The sequence below is a fragment of the Heterodontus francisci genome, chromosome 4 (assembly GCF_036365525.1).
Source record: "Heterodontus francisci isolate sHetFra1 chromosome 4, sHetFra1.hap1, whole genome shotgun sequence".
Taxonomy (NCBI): Eukaryota; Metazoa; Chordata; class Chondrichthyes; order Heterodontiformes; family Heterodontidae; genus Heterodontus; species Heterodontus francisci.
The window spans coordinates 75,308,745-75,327,529 of record NC_090374.1 but is presented as its reverse complement, the minus strand read 5'-3'; the positions used below and the strand labels follow the sequence as shown (position 1 = coordinate 75,327,529).

General features: G+C 42.5%; 1 protein-coding gene across 1 annotated transcript in view; it reads left to right on the top strand.

The window, feature by feature from the left end:
- skic3 (SKI3 subunit of superkiller complex) overlaps nt 1–18,785 on the top strand; it is a 146,721-nt gene that overhangs the window by 24,514 nt on the left and 103,422 nt on the right. Inside the window, exons 4-5 of the mRNA XM_068029718.1 lie at nt 16,269–16,360; nt 18,706–18,781. Of these exons, the coding sequence (XP_067885819.1) occupies nt 16,269–16,360; nt 18,706–18,781 (168 nt within the window). The remainder of the gene's footprint in view (nt 1–16,268; nt 16,361–18,705; nt 18,782–18,785) is intronic.

Below are 18,785 nucleotides of genomic sequence, written 5' to 3'. Positions count from 1 at the left end.
CGACAGTGAAGGAACGGCGATATAGTTCCAAGTCAGGGTGGTGTGTGACTTGGAGGGGAACTTGCAGGTGCTGTCGAAGGAGCCTTGGTGCATTGCTGCAGTGCATCTTGTAGATGGTACACACTGCTGCCACTGTGCGTCGGAGGTGGAGGGAGTAAATGTTTGTAGATGGGGTGCCAATCAAACGGGCTGCTTTGTCCTGGATGGTGTCGAGCTTCTTGAGTGTTGTTGGAGCTGCACCCATCCAGGCAAGTGGAGAGTATTCCATCACACTCCTGACTTGTGCCTTGTAGATTGTGGACACGCTTTGGGGAGTCAGGAGGTGAGTTACTCGCCTCAGGATTCCTAGCCTCTGACCTGCTCTTGTAGCCACGGTATTTATATGGCTACTCCAGTTCAGTTTTTGGTCAATGGTAGCCCCAAGGATGTTGATAGTGGGGGATTCAGTGATGGTAATGCTGTTGAATGTCAAGGGGAGATGGTTTGATTCTCTTTTGTTGGAGATGGTCATTGCCTGGCACTTGTATGGCGCGAATGTTACTTGCCACTTATCAGCGCAAGCCTGGATATTGTCCAGGTCTTGCTGCATTTCTACACAGACTGCTTCAATATCTGAGGAGTTGCGAATGGTGCTGAACATTGTGCAATCATCAGCGAACATCCCCACTTCTGACCTTATGATTGAAGGAAGGTCATTGATGAAGCAGCTGAAGATGGTTGGGCCTAGGACACTACCCTGAGGTACTCTTGCAGTGATGTCCTGGAGCTCAGATGATTGACCTCCAACAACCACAACCATCTTCCTTTGCGCTAGGTATGACTCCAGCCAGCGGAGGGTTTTCCCCCTGATTCCCATTGACCTCAGTTTTGCTAGGGCTCCTTGATGCCATACTCGGTCAAATGCTGCCATGATGTCAAGGGCAGTCACTCTCACCTCACCTGTTGAGTTCAGCTCTTTTGTCCATGTTTGAACCAAGGCTGTAATGAGGTCAGGAGCTGAGTGGCCCTGGCGGAACCCAAACTGAGCATCACTGAGCAGGTTGTTGCTAAGCAAGTGCCGCTTGATGGCACTGTTGATGACACCTTCCATCACTTTACTGATGATTGAGAGTAGGCTAATGGTGCGGTAGTTGGCCGGGTTGGATTTGTCCTGCTTTTTGTGTACAGGACATACCTGGGCAATTTTCCACATTGCCGGGCAGATGCCAGTGTTGTAGCTGTACTGGAGCAGCTTGGCTAGGGGCGTGGCAAGTTCTGGAGTACAGGTCTTCAGTACTATTTGTTACATAGACAAGCAGACAAACAGTAACCGAGTGGACAGCAGCTGAGAAAGCTGCTGCTCCTCTCTCTCTCTGAAAACCGTCAGCGACTGGGGGATTCTCCAAGCCTACAGACCGCTATAGCCAGCAACCAGAGGAAGAGAACCAACTACAGATTCTGCCTTCAGGAAAACCCTGAGCAAAGCAAGCCAGTCAAAATACACTTTGACCAACCAAGAACTTCAAGAATACAGCTACAGCTGAGGACTACTGGATCACCCACTTTACAGACTGTATTTAAGATCCATTTATTCAGGACTTTAATCCAACCACCAAATCTATTTTCCCTTCTGTAATCTATTTGTATGCGTGTGTGTGTGAGAGAGCGATTCTCATGTGCATGTGTAGCGTATTTTTAGGATTTTTAAATCAGGTTAGAGTGTTAAGTATAATAAACTTACCTCTTGTTTAAACTCAAGGAAACGTGTCTGGTTCTTTCGCAAACACAATAATGGTAAAACACTCAGAGGTGGTAAGCACAACCACTGTTTAAAAGGAATAAACCCTGTTGCGGTCAAATAAGAAGGGGCAAAGAGGAGCCTGAGACTTCCTCCTCACCTGGCCATAACACTGTAAAATATCTAGGTCATCTGTAGTGAGAGTCTGGAGTTGTAACAGTCATTCTTACTTTGTACTACCACCACATGAATTCTCCATATTTACAATGATGAATTGGATAACCACTTACCGAGTTAAGACACTGGCTTATTTACATATGATACGCATTTTAACAAAGTGAGCTACATCTTTTTCTATACTTCATATGTAAAACAGCATAGACACCATACATTTTCTCTCTGAACACAGACCTGAATAGCAATTCATTTACTATAAATCTTCTCCAACTCATCTCCCTATCTAGGTGCACTCACTTGATAGCAAAATAACCTTACTGCTCCTGACTGCAAGCTACACTTAAGATTGTAAACTGACTTTGTTATTTGTTCATGGGACTGAGGGTCATTAGCAAGGTGTGTATTTATTGTCCATCCCTAATTGCCTTTGAGAAGGTAGTGGTGAGCAGCCTTCTTGAACCATTGCAGTTCATGTTGTGTAGGTACACCACAGTGCTGTGAGGGAGGGAGTTCCAGGATTTTGACCCAGTGACAGTAAAAGAACGGCAATACAGATGGTGTGTGGCTTGGAGGGGAACCTGCAGGTGATGGTGTTTCCAAGCACGTTGCTGCAGTGCAAAATGTACTAAAGCCTGCCTCCCGACCCAAACCCGACTACGTGTCGGGTTCGGGTCGAGTTTGTATTCGGCGTCCAGCATTCAGGGTCGGTTCAGGCTGGACTGTACTGTTTTGTTTCGTTTTGTTTTTGTTTTAGTCTATGATCTTTTTCTGTTTCAAAAATGTTTGTTATACATATATATTATATATGTTACGACAGACCGTTCCATTCAAAGCCCCCCAATCAAAATATACGATTCTGATTGTGGTGGGAGAAACGCACTGTTAATTCAATCCCGTCGCTCCTCGGATCACCTAACATATTTAAAACTTTCCAAATTAAAGAAAGCCCCAACCAAATTGTACCCTCTATTAATCCCCGAATGAGGCTAACCAAACCAGGTGTCTTTAAATCAACAAATTAACTCTTTTAATTAGAAGAACTAAATTCTTAAACACCATGAAGATATAAACAACATTTAAAATAGAAAAAATTAGAGTCCTTGCAAATTTGAAGTCCAATGTTGCTTGAAGTCCTCACAGAATGTTGCTTGAATTTCTCCGTCGTCCGATGCGGGGAAAAAAGGTTCTTCCACAGTATAACAGTCCGTAGTCTAACTTCAACAGTAGGTGATGCTTTCCTTCTCCAGCGAATTTCAACAATTAACTACTTTCAAACACTTTCAATAGAATCAGTCTGACTTTAGAGTTTTTGAGGGATTAAAGATTGTCACAGTCTAACTTTCCTTTCTTCAGTTCAAATTACCAGAGATCTCTGTTTTGGCTTGGCTTTTTTAGAATTTTGAGAGATAATAAACAGACTAAAATCCTATTCCTTCAGTTTAAATGGTAGAGAGCTCTTTTTCCAGGTGCTGTCACCACAACTGTGTCTGTGTGTCCTCTGTGTCTGTGTTCTGTTAGAACAAACTGCCTTCAACTAAAAAAGCCAGTTCAAAATTGAATTGTAACAAATGTATCGCTTAATACTCACTCCCAGTGGCTGTATCTATGGTAATGAGAATGCACCCTTTGAATTGCAGTCTCCAAATGGTTGTTTCTAAGGCAACGAAAATGCACCTTCCTATAACTCCTAAGCTTGCTGGTTCTTAAAGCAATACTGATCCTTGCAAGTCTTAAAGGCAAACTGCATATTCCTGGGAAAAAAAAAAACTACAGGACCATGCTAGGTCGGGCATTGAAAAAAATTAAAAGACTTGGGGTCAGGTTCGGGTTGGCTGTTGTCTGGTCAGGCCCGGGTCAGGTTTTAATTTTATACCCGAGCCAGGCTTTAGCTGGTATACACTGCTGCCAGTGCGCACCAGTCATGGAGGGAATCAATCTTTAAGGTGGTAGATGGGGTGCCAATCAAACAGGCTGCTTTGTGTGGGATGATTTCGAGCTTCCTGAGTGGTGTTGGAGCTATACTTATCCAGGCAAGTGGAGAGCATTCCATCACACTCCTGACTTGTGCCTTCTAGATGATGGACAGGCTTTGGGGAATCAGGAGGTGAGTTACTCGCCACATAATTTCCAGCCTCTGATCTGCTCTTGTAGCCACAGTATTGATACGGCTGGTCCAGTTAATTTTCTGGTCAATGGTAATCCCAGGATGTTGATGGTGGAGGATTCAGCAATGGTAATGCCGTTGAAGATCAAGGGAGATGGTTAGATTTTCTCGTTGAAGATAGTCATTGCCTGGCACTTGAGTGGCAAATAACATTCGCGCTGCACATCAGCCCAAGCCTGAATGCTGTCCAGGTCTTGCAGCATGCATCCATGAACTGCTTTACTACCTGAGGAATTGGAAATAGTATTGAACACTGTACAATCATCAGTGAACATCCCCACTTCTGACCTTATGATAGAGGGAAGGTCATTGATGAAGCAGCTGAAGATGGTTGGGCCTAGGAAAGCACCCCAAGGAACATCTACAGCGAGATCCTGGGGCTGAGATGACTGGTCTCCAACAACCACAACCATTTGTGCAGTCACCTGCAGGACTACGGACCAAATGCTGGAAGGTGGGGTTAGATTGCGTGGCTCATTTTTTGGCCAGTGCAGACATGATGAGCCAAGTGGTCTCTTTCTGTGCTGTAAACCATCCTTTGTGCTAGGTATGACTTCAACCAATGGAGAGTTTTCACCCTAATTCCCATTGACCAGTTTTGTTCGGGCTCCTTGATGCCTCACTTGGTCAAATGCTGCCCTGATGTCAAGGGCAGTCACTCTCATCTCATCTCTGGAATTCAGTTCTTTTGTCCATGTTTGGGCCAAGGCTGTAATGAGGTCTGGAGCCGAGTGACTCTTCTAGAACCCAAACTGAGCATCAATGAGCAGGTTATTGCTGAGTAAGTAGAGATCTGTGTACAGAATTGTGAGGAGTCTGGATAGAGTGGGTGTGAAGGACCTATTTACATTAGCAGAGAGGTCTGACTAGGGGGCATAGATTTCAAGTGATTGGGAGAAAGATTAGGAAAAAACTTTTCACCCAGAGGGTGGTGGGGATCTGGAATTCATTGCCTGATAGGATACTAGAGGCAGAAACCCTCAACTCATTTGAAAGGTGTCTGGATAGGCGCCTTAAGTGCAGTCACCTGCAGGACTATGGACCAAATGCTGGAAGGTGGGGTTAGATTGCGTGGCTCATTTTTTGGCCAGTGCAGACATGATGAGCCAAGTGGTCTCTTTCTGTGCTGTAAACTTTCTATGATTCTATGTGCTGCTTGATAGCACTGTCAACGACACCTTCCATTTCTTTGTTTATGATTGAGAGTAGACCCATGGGGTAGTAATTGGCTGGATTGGATTTGCCCTTTTTGTGGACAGGACCTCCCTGGGCAATTTTCCACATTGTCGGGTATGTGCCAGTGTTGTAGCTATACTGGAACAGCTTGGCTAGGGGCGTGGCTAGTTCTGGAGCATGTCTTCAGTACACAGCTGGGATGTTGTCTGGGTCCATGGCCTTTGCTGTATCCAGTTTCTTTATCACATGGAGTGAATCGAATTGGTTGAAGACTAGTATCTATGATGCTGGGGACCTCAGGAGGAGGCTGAGATGGATCTTCCGTTCTGCACTTGTGGCTGAAGACCGTTGCAAATGCTTCAGCCATGTCTTTGCACTAACGTGCTGGGCTCCATCCTCATTGAGGATGGGGTTGTTTGTGGAGCCTCCTACTCCCATTAGTTATTTCTGTGATTGTGTTGTTAATCAGAGGGTTTCAGATGATCAAGGACCCTCTGTTTTCTCAAAGGTGCTGTTAACAGCTGTCCGTCGAAGTCAGTACGTAAACTGGGAAATTATGCTTTGATCTGGGACCACAAACAGGACTTGCATACATCCTGAAACAAAGGCAACAAATCCTAGTTTAACTAGAACAAATAGCTAGTCATCAATATTTAATGAAGGCAATCTCTCTCAGGGGCCTAAGACAGGGGTTCTCAACCAGGGGTCCACAACCCCCTTGTGGTCGACACGAAGATTTTTTTGGGGTCCTCCAGTGGCTCCCTGTAAATTTAATGCTAATCTCCAAAAGTTACGGAATCCATGGCACTGAGCTTTTCCGTCCAGCCCCAAGTCAGCGATCAACACTAGCACAGGATCACTTTAGTCCCTGGTCCTGGCCCTACACAGGACATAGAATCACAGAATTGTTACAGGACCGAAGGAAGCCTTTCGGCCCATCATGTCTGTATTGGCTGCCCAAAAGAGCAGTTTACTTAGTTGCACTCCCCCACCCTTCTCCCCGTAGCCCTGCATATTCTTCCTTTTCAGTTAACAATCCAGTTCCTCCTTTGAATGCCTCGATTGAACCTGCCTCCGCCACACTCGGGCAGTGCTTTCCAGATCCCAACCACTTTCTGCGTGAAAAAGTTTTCCCTCATGTCGCCATTGCTTCTTTTGCCAAATACCTTAGATCTGTGCCCTCTTGTTCCCTATCCTTCTTCCAATGGGAACAATTTTTCCCTATCTACATTGTTCATACCCCTCATTATCTTGAACACCTCTCAAATCTCCTCTCAACCTTCTCTTTTCCAAGGAAAACAGTCCCAACTTCTCCAATTTATCATGTAACTGAAGTTCCTCATTCCTGGAACCATTCTTGTGAATCTTTTTTGCACTCTCTCTAATGCCTTCATATCTTTCCTAAAGCGTGGTGCCCAGAACTGGACACAATACTCCAGTTGAGGCCAAACCAGTGTTCTATACAAGTTTCGCATAACTTCCTCGCTTTTGTACTCCACGGCCTTATTAATGAAGCCTAGATGCTGTATGTTCCACTAACCGCTCTCTCAACCCGTCTTGCCACCTTCAATGATTTATGCACCTATGCCATGAAACTAAATGTAAAACTTGTAGCATATGTATATTATAAAGTGGGACTTGCCTGCTGGATAAAGTATTTTAGTACAATAGGTAAATGTATAAACCATGCCACCTATTTCTTGGTGTCAAAACAAAGAATATTTTTTGTTTTTAAAAAAATAAGAAAGCACAAGTATTTCACATTGCTACATGTGACTGCATATGTGTTTTTAAAAAATGACATCTTTTATTGTTTGATGCAGGGAAAAAGCTCTAGAAAATGTCCCTCTGCTCATGCACCCCCTTTAGAATTGTACCCTTTACTTTATATTGTCTTTCTGCGTTCCTCCGACCAAAATGAATGACTTCACGCTTCTCTGCATTAAATTTTACCTGCGCTTGTCCACTCATTCCACCAACCTTTCTATGTTCTTTTGAAGTTCTATACTATCCTCCTCAGTTCACAATGTTTCCATGAGGAACTGGAAACTGCCACTTGGCCCCAGAAGCTCACAGTCATCCATCCAGCACCGTGTTGTCAAGGAGGTGATGTCCAGTCTCAGCAGGCATATTCAGCCAGGCGCATTATTAATGGGCAAGAGAAGTTAGTACAGAAATCAACACCATCAGTCTCGTCAGCACTCTATCAGCTTCAGTGACCGTCGTGTTGAATTGGTGGACTGTCTTTTCATTTAAGCACAACTGAGCATTGAGCATGACATGCACATATGCCTGTTGAAGATAATTCCACATCTTGACAGAATTGTTGCTTAGCACCAGCAACAAGTTTCACATTGAATAAGTAAAACACATATATACGTTTAATTATAACTAATTTTTATATTGTACTGTATTACAGGGTGTCCATTGAATTTTTATGACACGAGAGTGGGGCCTCAAAAGCAAAACCCTGCCTTAAGATGCTTACCATTGAATGCATTAGTTTCATCCATTTGAATTTTCTGTAATCTCTAGCCTTACCAATTAGCATTTATGAAAGATAGTGCAGCCAGCTCATCTAGAATGCAATTCATGTGTTTGCCTGAAAAAATATTTGTCAGACTGTTCTAGCCTTTTATATGCCAATACTAATAGTATCAAAATGCATGTTAAAAATTGAACGAGTTAAAAATATATTTTTATCACAGCCACTAAAATCAAACAGTGTATCCCTTTCATTTAAAGAAATCAATCAAAACTACTTTGTGTAAAAGAAACACTAATTTCACTATCTTTCAATTAAAAACATGCATTAGTAATTTTCCTTTCACTAGAAGGCAGCCAGTGAACAACCACAAGCTAATCAATACCATGGGATGGGGCTAACTCAGAGTCTTATGAATTTTTTTCGATGTTTGCCCCCTGCCCATTTACACACTAAAAGTATCTGTAAACATCTATCAAAATAAATCATTCTGGAAACATAGTCATCAAAGCTCCCTGACATATCTTAGAAATCTCTCCAGCTAATTCTCAGTAAACAAATTGGTGTTGGAACCTAAATATAGTTTGGAAAATATACAGAACACACCCACAACGAGTGGGAAAACAATTGGAGGCAAATGGTCACAGAGAGGTGCTTGTGATTGCTTGAGATGATAAAAAAAAGAGGAAGGCAAACAAACAGTCATGCAGAATAAGTTAGGTAGCAGGACGAGCTAAGAACGTAATACAGAAGAGGAGTTTTTTTAACTAGTTCAGTAAAGCCTTGGGAGATCAACTTGTAGTTTGTAAAGATGTTTAGTGCATTGAAGAACTGAATTTGCTCAATATCTATTGTCATGCAGGCCCCAACCTGCCATGAATGAGGCATATTAAGTTTGTCATATGAATATTGATATTAAACTTGCTGGGAAGAAGAGAAGGCCTGTTACAAGGGCTGCCAGACACTTCACTGAAAAGCATTTGCATACTAACAGACAGTGCTTGCAGAGACAAAAGGATCATTCCCTGACACATTGAACCCACATGGATTTTGATCACCAGACATTGAATGTGTAAGGAAGAGCATTCCAGAGACTGCTAAAGTGATACAATCCACAAAAGCCAGGACTGGTTAAACCAGCTGGTCACACGACTAACTGGCTGTTCCAGGGTCATTTGAACTGGCCACAGAGAGTTTGAACGAAGAAAGACTGTTTGCTGCTGGAGTGAGACGACCTCTCCTGTCTACTCCCATCTCTTTCTCACAAGCCTCTGGACCCACTGAGGACATTTGAACTTCAAGAGAGAAAAGCCTCCTATATTGAACAAGGTTTAAGAAGAATACTGGGCCCCAACAAAAAGCAAGACCTACCGACAATCAAGGACTTTACAGCGATTTCGAAGAACAGTAACCAAAACCATCTTCAGATATTGCCTTAAACTTTTTCACTTTATTTCTTCTCCTCTTTTCAGTCTCTATCTGCATGTATGTATTGCGTATGAGTGCTCGGGTGGGCGTGACGCGTATCCGTAGGCATTAACCGAATTGGAGTTTAAGTTGAATAAAGTTCAACCTTTTTTCTTTAAACCTAAGAACACCTGTTTGGCTAGTTTCTCTGCCTTGTAATTGGAAGTTAGTGAACAAGGATTTACTAAGAGGGAGCTTAGGCAAACAACTAAAGAGGGATCTTAAGACTTTTATATCTGTTTGTATGCATTGATATTGAAATTCCAATGAAAAAATGTAATGTAAACTTTTTTTAGAGCAGAGGTTCACAGAATAATAGTGCAGAAGAGGCCCTTCGGCCCATCGAGTCTGCACCGATGCATTAAAGACACCTGACATGTCTGCCTAATCCCATTTGCCAGCACCTGGCCCATAGCCTTGAATGTTATGACATGCCAAGTGCTCATCCAGGTAATTTTTAAAGGATGTGAGGCAACCCGCCTCTACCACCCTCCCAGGCAGTGCATTCCAGACGGTCACCACCCTCTGGGTAAAAACGTTCTTCCTCAAATCCCCCTTAAACCTCCTGCCCCTCACCTTAAACTTGTGTCCCCTCGTAACTGACCCTTCAACTAAGGGGAACAGCTGCTCCCTATCCACCCTGTCCATGCCCCTCATAATCTGTACACCTCGATCAGGTCACCCCTCAGTCTTCTCTGCTCCAGCGAAAACAACCCAAGTCTATCCAACCTCTCTTCATAGCTTAAATGTTCCATCCCAGGCACCATCCTGGTGAATTGCCTGTGCACCCCCTCCAGTGCAATCACATCCTTCCTATAATGTGGCGACCAGAATTGCACACAGTACTCCAGCTGTGGCCTTACCAAAGTTCTGTGCAACTCCAACATGACCTCCCTGTTTTTGTAATCTATGCCTCGATTGATAAAGGCAAGTGTCCTGTATGCCTTTTTCACCACCCTATTAACCTGCCTTCTGCCTTCAGAGATCTATGGACAAACACGCCAAGGTCCCTTTGTTCCTCGGAACTTCCCAGTGTCAGGCCATTCATTGAATATTTCCGTGTCACATTACTCCTTCCAAAGTGTATCACCTCACACTTTTCAGCGTTAAATTCCATCTGCTACTTTTCTGCCCATTTGACCATCCCGTCTATATCTTCCTGTAACCTAAGACACTCCACCTCACTGTTAACCACTAGGCCAATCTTTGTGTCATCCGCGAACTTACTGATCCTACCCCCCACATAGTCATCTATGTCATTTATATAAATGACAAACAATAGGGGACTCAGCACAGATCCCTGTGGTACGCCACTGGACACTGGCTTCCAGTCACTAAAACAGCTGTCTGTCATCACTCTCTGTCTCCTACAGCTAAGCCAATTTTGAATCCACCTTATCAAGTTACCTTGTATCCCATGTGCATTTGCTTTCTTGATAAGTCTCCCATGTGGGACCTTGTCAAAGGCTTTGCTGAAATCCATGTAAACTACATCAACTGCCCTCCCCTCATTTACACACGTGGTCACATGCTCAAAAAATTCAATCAAATTTGTTAGGCATGACCTCCCTCTGACAAAGCCATGCTGACTATTCCTAATCAAATTTTGCCTCTCCAAGTGGGGATAGATATTCTCCTTCAGAATTCTCTGCAATAGTTTCCCTACCATTGACGTGAGACTTACTGGTCTGTAGTTCCCTGGCTTATCTCTACAACCTTTCTTAAATAGTGGGACCACATTAGCTGTTCTCCAGTCCCCTGGCACCTCCCCCGTGGCCAGAGAGGAATTAAAAATTAGGGTCAGAGCCCCTGCTATCTCCACCCTCACCTCCCACAGCATCCTGGGACACAAATCGTCTGGACCTGGAGATTTGTCCACTTTTAAGCCTGCCAAAACCTCCAATACCTTGTCACTCCCTATGACAATTTGCTCAAGAACCTCACAGTCTCTTGCTCTCTCTCTCTTGGTTCAATATCTACATCCTCATTCTCTTGGGTGAAGACAGATGTGAAGTATTCGTTCAACACCCTGCCAATGTCCTCTGGCTCCACCCACAGATTTCCCCCTTGGTCCCTAATGGGTCCTACTCTTTCCCTGGTTATCCTCTTCCCATTGATATACTTATAGAATATCTTGGGATTTTCCCTACTTTTACCAGCCAGAGCTTTCTCATATCCCCTCTTTGCTCTCCTAATTGCTTTCTTAAGCTCCATCCTACACTTTCTGTACTCCATTAATGCTTCCATTGATTTGCTCTCCTTGTATTTGCTAAAAGCCTCTCTTTTCCTTCTCATCGTACCTTGAATGTTTCTGGTCATCCATGGTTCTCTGGGCTTGTTGCTCCTACCTATTACGCTGGAGGGAACATGTTGGGCCTGTACCCTCCCCATTTCCTTTTTGAATGCCCCCCACTGCTCTTCTGTAGATTTCCCGACAAGTAACTCTTTCCAGTCTACCTTGGCCAGATCCTTCCTTATTTTACTAAAATTCGCTCTCCCCCAATCCAAAACCTTTTTTTGCAACTTGTCTATTTCTTTCTCCATAACCAGCTTAAATTGTACCATGTTGTGGTTGCTATCACCAAAATGCGCCCCCACCAACAAACACATCAGCCACCTGTCAGGCTTCATTCCCCAGAATTAGGTCCAGCACTGCACCCTCCCTTGTTGGATCCTCTACATATTGAGCTAAAACGTTCTCCTGTATACATTTTAAGAACTCCACTCCATCTAAGCCCTTAACACGATGACTATCCCAATTAATGTTGGGAAAGTTGAAATCACCTAATATAATTACCCTATTATTTTTACACACCTCTGCGCATTGTGCACATATTTGCACCTCAATTTCCCGCTGACTATCTGGGGGTCTATAATAAACACCTAGCAATGTGGCTGTCACTTTTTTATTCCTAAACTCTACCCATAAAGCGTCATTTGATGCCCCTTCCAAGATATCATCTCTCCTTACTGCAGTAACTGACTCCTTAACTAATATTGCAATGCCCCCTCCTCTTTTACCCCCTCCTCTGTCTCACCTGAAGATTCTATATCCCGGTATGTTGAGCTGCCAATCCTGCCCCTCCCTCAACCAGGTCTCCGTGATGGCTACTATATCACAGTTCCACGTGTCAATCCTTGCCCTTAACTCATCCGGTTTACCTGTAATACTCCTGGCATTAAAATAGAGGCCATCCATCCTGGCCTTACTCCCTTGAAACCTACTTCCGCTGTATTCCCTCTGACTTGTTTGCTTTCCTGTGTTTAGCTGTGTCCCTATTCTGCTCTGAGTCTGCGTCCCCTCCCCCTGCCAAATTAGTTTAAACTCCTCCCAACAGCACTAGCAAACCTGCCAGCAAGGATGTTAGTCCCCCTCTGGTTCAGATGTAGACCGTCCTGCTTGTACAGGTCCCACCTTCCCCAGAAACGGCCCCAGCGGTCCAGGAATCTAAAACCCTCCCTCCTGCACCAACTCTTAAGCCACACATTCATCTGTGCTATTCTCCTATTTCTATACTCGCTAGCGCGTGGCACTGGGAGTAATCCAGAGATTACAACCCAAGAAGTCCTGCTTTTTAGTCTACTGCCTAACTCCCTGAATTCTTGATGCAAGACCTCATCCCTCTTTCTACCTATGTCATTGGTACCAACATGTACCATGACCTCTGCCTTATCACCCTCCCCCTTCAGGATGCCGTGCAGCAGTTCAGTGACATCCCGGACCCTGGCTCCAGGGAGGCAACACACCATCCTGGAGTCACGTTGACGGCTACAGTAGCGCCTATCTGTTCCCTTGACTATGGAATCCCTTATTACTATTGCTCTTCCTCTCTTTCCCCCTTCAGATGCAGACAGGCTGCTTGTGGTGCCAGAAGCTTGGCTCTGTGCGCAGTCCCTGGAGGAACCAGCCTCATCAGCCTCCAAAATGGAATACCGATTTGCAAGCGGGACACCAGGGGACTCCTGAACTACCTGCCTGTTTCTCTTGGACTGTCTGGTGGTCACCCATTCCCTTCCTTCCTCAAGTCCCTTCAGCTGCGGTCTAACCACCTCTCTAAACATGCTATCCACGATGCTCTTAGACTCGTGGATGCTCCACAGTGTTTCCAGCCACCGTTCCAGCTCTGAAACTTGAGCTTCCAGGAGCTGCAGCTGGACACACTTTCTGCACACATGCTGGTCCCAGGGACTGGAAATGTTCCTGGATTCCCACATGCAGCAAGAGGAGCAAACCACGGCTTTAAGCTCTCCTGCCATGATCAAACCCTTTAAATTTAAAACTTTAGAAGACTATTATAATAAAAAATAAATCAACTAAATCTTGCTAAAACAATGACTTCCAATTCAATCCAGTTTGAAAAATACCCACCAGGACTGACTCACCAGTCAGCTGTGTTCTTTGGAAACTCTCGGCTCCCCTCACGCTCTTAGAGGACAGGTAGGAAATGAAAGGAGCTCCTCGCTCCCTCCTCACCGAACTCCCTCAGTCACAAAACTCCCACTTTAGCACTCTAATGCAGCTCCAAGTCCATTTGCAAGCTTGTCCATTTTCCTAGTATTATGCCTTTAATCACAGCGCGTGGAACTGAGTTTAACAACCACAAGGAAAATGCTACTATTAATTTTAAAAGGGTATTTGCATCTCAACAGGTTCATATGCTGATATACACCATATACATTATGTACCAGCCAGTCCCAATCGGAGCCAAAGTTCTTTCCCTAAAGAACGAAAATTAAAACTGATTGTTGACCTGTCCTTGCTAGTTACAGAATGCATTGACATGATGTGAGAGTACTTGCTACACGTTCTTTTAATTGAACATGAATGCTTCATGGTGGAGCAATCCTTTTAATTGAATGAGTAATTGGTTATAATTCAAAAATGTCTGCCTGGCCAATGCATTCAATTAAAATGTAAAAATTGAATACTTTTGTTTGTAGAGCAGAGGAGTTACAAAGTCTAAGTTTTTAAAAAAAAAGTAAGAGCATTAGGATGCAGAATTTTTTTTTGAAAGAAAAAACTAATTCTATAAAACCAAAGAAAATGAGAATGCAAGTTGCACTGTATAGCATGCTTACAGGATTACGGTGGTGTGCAGACAGTACCCTGTCAAATGACATCAGGCCTATCACCTGAGGGCTGAGTTTGAACTGGTGTATCTTCCATTTATCGTCATATATCTACATTAATGACATGCATAGTGGTTTTCATTTCTTGCATTGTGACATCATAAAGTTCAATTGAAATGATCTCATAGAATAATATATTTTATTTATATAGTACACGAGTCTGTGACTGCTTATTAAAGGAAAATCAGGTCCCTGCTACAGTTTTATGTTTCATATTAGATTTTATGATTATAATTGTTTTTGTATAATCTTTTTCTGTTGTCCATACATCTTTATTTGTAAGAACAAATATATAACACTTCTGTTTTGTCTCCTACCTGCATCTTTCCAGTGTGATTCTGTTATGGAGAGATGCATTGTTATTTTGGGATTTGTAAGTGACTTCACCCAGAAATAGAGAATTTGATGGGGCTTGCAGCTATTGGTTGTTCCATTTGTCATCCAGATAATACCACCCAATCTCATACGTCCAGCACTTCATAAAGTATAGTCTCTTAGCAGTCTTTTATTTCATACCTCAAAATATTTTCGAAAGACCTTAGTGTTCAAGAAGGATTTAAGAATAAGAATTTGAAGTTGAGGGATTGGGAGACTGGGAGCCAAAGTAAAACAGGAGTGATGGGTGAGTGGGACTTGCTGCAGAATACAGGCAACAATGTTTTGGATTAGCTGAGATTTATAGGGGATGGAGGGTTGACTAAGAGAATATTGAGATTGTACCTGCCCATTTCCCTCCTCTGTCCTCACTATCCAAGGCCCCAAACACTCCTTTCAGGTGAAGTAGCAATTTACTTGTACTTTTAATTTAGTATACTGTATTCGCTGTTCACAATGTGGTCTCCTCTACATTGGTGAGACCAAACGCAGACTGGGTGACCGCTTTACAGAACACCTCCGCCCGGTCTGAAAACATGACCCTGAGCTTCCAGTTGCTGGCCATTTCAACACTACCCCCCTGCTCTCATGCTCACATTTCTGTCCTGGGATTGCTGCAGTGTTCCAGTGAACATTAACGCAAGCTCGAGGAGCAGAACTTCATTTACCAATTAGGCATGCTACAGCCTGCTGGATGGAACATTGAGTTCAATAATTTCAGAGCATGTCTGGCCCCCATTTTTATTTTTAGTTTTTTTTGTGTTTATTTTATTTTAGTTTGTTTCTACTGTGCCTACCCACTTTTTTCATGTTTGTGCATGGGGCCAGGCTGCACAGTTTTCTGTCCATTATTACCCTCTCTGTACTAATGCTTTCTCTTTCAGCACACCATTAACATACCGTTTGCCTTTGCTCCATGACCTTCTGGTCAGTTATTCTCTGTGACCATGTCCTATCTACACCTTCTCTTTTGTTATCTCTTGCCCCACCCCCAGCTTTACTTGCTTAAAACCTTTTACATTTCTAATATCTGCCAATTCCAATGAAGGGTCACTGACCTGAAACGTTAACTCTGCTTCTCTCTCCACAGACGCTGCCAGACCTGCTGAGTATTTCCAGCATTTCTTGTTTGTGTTTCAGATTTCCAGCATCTGCAGTATTTTGCTTTTATTATATAATTGAGATTGTCATATCTGGAGATGATGAAGGCATGGATGAAGGTTTCAGTGATGTGGTAGTGGTGTTGGCTGATGAAATTATGGCAATGGAAATAGATTTTTTGTGATGCAGAGGATGTCGGGTCAGACACTCAGCTCTAGGTCAATAAGACACAAAAGTGGTGTATCATCTGGTTCAACCTGATGGTGTACTTCCCAGACACTAACATTGGTCCAGCACCTCCACCCCCCACCTCCCCACACCCCCCGCCACCCCCATCCCCATCACAAAAATCTCAGTAATTGTTTAAAAGGAGTAAAAATGTGAGTAAATATTCTTCTATAAATTCTAATAATTTTTATTTGCATGTACACTGTGTGGAGGAATTGGAAGATAATGCTATCTTGTTTTCTCTTCAGGGGTTGCTAAATCTGTACGAGAAGAATGATACATCTGATAACAACCATGAACTATTGGGAATTTACCAAAAGCTAATGAAATTGTATGAAAGGTAACCTGGTTGAATTTATTGGACTTGTTTATAATAGAGATGAGTATGGTTATCTAGTTTTGCTTAAGAGCTGGTTCTTTTGTGTGTGCCTGTTCCTTTGTCCCTTTCTTTTAGGAGCACAAAGCCTATGTATGAGCATTGAAATGTTGCCTAAATGTTGGATTCAAATATGTGTTTTTTTTCTTGTGGATCTGGTGTGCAGATCATATTTGCTTCAACATGGTTTTTATTTTATATACTAGACTTTTTGCTTCAATCTCAATTTTTCTTTATTTAAAAAGGTTTTTAGACACAGTAGTTCAATGCATAAATAAGTTGATGTGTGATATGTAACAGTAAAACTATAATAAGTTTGCTGACAAGAAATAGATGCAGCATTAATAACTATCAGTCTTGGGAATTACAGTAAAAGCTTTGTTATCTAGCATATGCCGGACCTGAGAGGTGCCAGGTAAGCAAAAATTCCGGTTAATGAAGAATCATACTACCAAGGCAGTATAATGCAGTAGTTTTAATTTTAAGAGAAATGTTTACATGCAAAGAACAAGGTGTACAATACAGAAATCTTGAGGCAGTAAAAATGCATAGAATTTTCGACAAACAGTAAACTTAATGTATAAATTACACTAAAGCACTAGATGTAGAAGGTGATGGAAGGATAAATTGCGATACTGCATAAGCATAACGATGCAATGAGATGGACTGCCACCAACGCCACTAAGATGATTATTGGCAGCATCACTAATTACAGTACAGTAATGCCGAGAACAATCGGCGGCATTGGGAGACAAGCCTCGGAAAATTTCGGAACTTCCGGATAATAGAGCTTTCCGATTGGTAAAGTGCTGGATAACAAAGCTTTTACTGTAAATGGTTGATTTTAAACCATTGTTTAACCATTGATATATTTTAATTTATAATTCTGATGCCACTCTTCAATTTACTTTTCACCATGGAATAAACTGGCGAATCTGATTACTGGCCCGTTGCTCCTAATTTAATAAAACTTGTCCCATTTAATTTGTAGAACCATTTCCAAAGGAAGCAACATAATTCAATTACTGCTGTTCCAGAATAGCCTTTTAAATTTGTGGGATGAATTCACAAACTGGGAGGAGCACTTGCTATATTCATGTGTGGTAGTTCTAAAGTCACATTTTCAACTACCATCCCAACTCTTCCAAGAAGGAAAGCTCTGTACGTGTCTGCAATGTGAAAATTGTAATGGTGCCCTGTATGGGTAGCCTGACCACTTGGACTCTCCAAGTCGGTTGAAATTCCAAGCATTGCTAGCCTGTATAGACCTTCTGTCAACATCACAAATAGTCTTGGCCAGAATGGGAAAGTCGCAAGCATGACTTTATGAATTGCGCCTGAATGATTTTGGAATATAAATGGGTTATTATAGTACAAGTTGATCTTCATGCCATAGTTGTAATATATGCTCTGTTTACCTTGCAAAGTCACCCCTGCCAACAAGCGAGTCACAAGCAGAAACTCTGTAGGACAAATGACGTAATAACAACATGGTACAGGGGCCTTCAAAAGTAAAGTGATAGTGAAAGCAAATTGCTACCACCTCAGTGTGCAGCATCATATTCAATATTTTGATTCTGAACATTCTACCCACCCTTGCAGGTTGCTGACATGAGATCTTCCCTCGTTATCTGGGAAAGGTCCAGGGCCAGAGCAATAAGTTGCAAAGCCGACTTTGTAATAATTGTGCAGATAGAAGATCACACAAATCTCTCAGTCGCATAATTCATTTTGTTACTGGGTCTCTCCCACAGTGTTCACAAGCTAGCTGAATTTACCCATGTGAATTGGCTGATGTGGACCAATTTATATCAATTAATGTATGAGCAATTGTATCAATGTTTTTCAAACTCCTATAATACTATCACGAGAGGTAGGCATACTTAATGTCGCTCATGATCACATGAAGTTTTAAATATATTTGTGAGGGTTGGTGAAACACTCACGCACCTTCCAGTTTTCTTTGGCATGTGGGTGAGAAGTGATTCTTCCCTGGGAGCGTCTTATGTGGGGAAAAAAACCAACCAACATGAAACTCCCTGGACAAAGTTTCATTGCAAGAACTTGGTTAAATTTGGCAGAGGAAGAGGATTTTTTAATTATACTATGGACCGTATATTAGTTGGAAGTATCTTTATAAAACTGTACTTGATGTTTTGGGCTGAATGTTGTAGTCCATATTATAATTACATTTTTTTTATTCCACCTCCAACCAAATTCAAATGCAAGTGTAATTTATTTTCAGCTGCTGCATAGATTATTTGTTAGCACAACCATTTAATTTCAAATATATTTTTCCCGTTTTGTAGTTCAGATAAACAAAAATGGCATGAAGTCTGCCTAAAGTTAGTTGATCTCTATCATCAAGAAAAGAAATATCTAGAGGTGA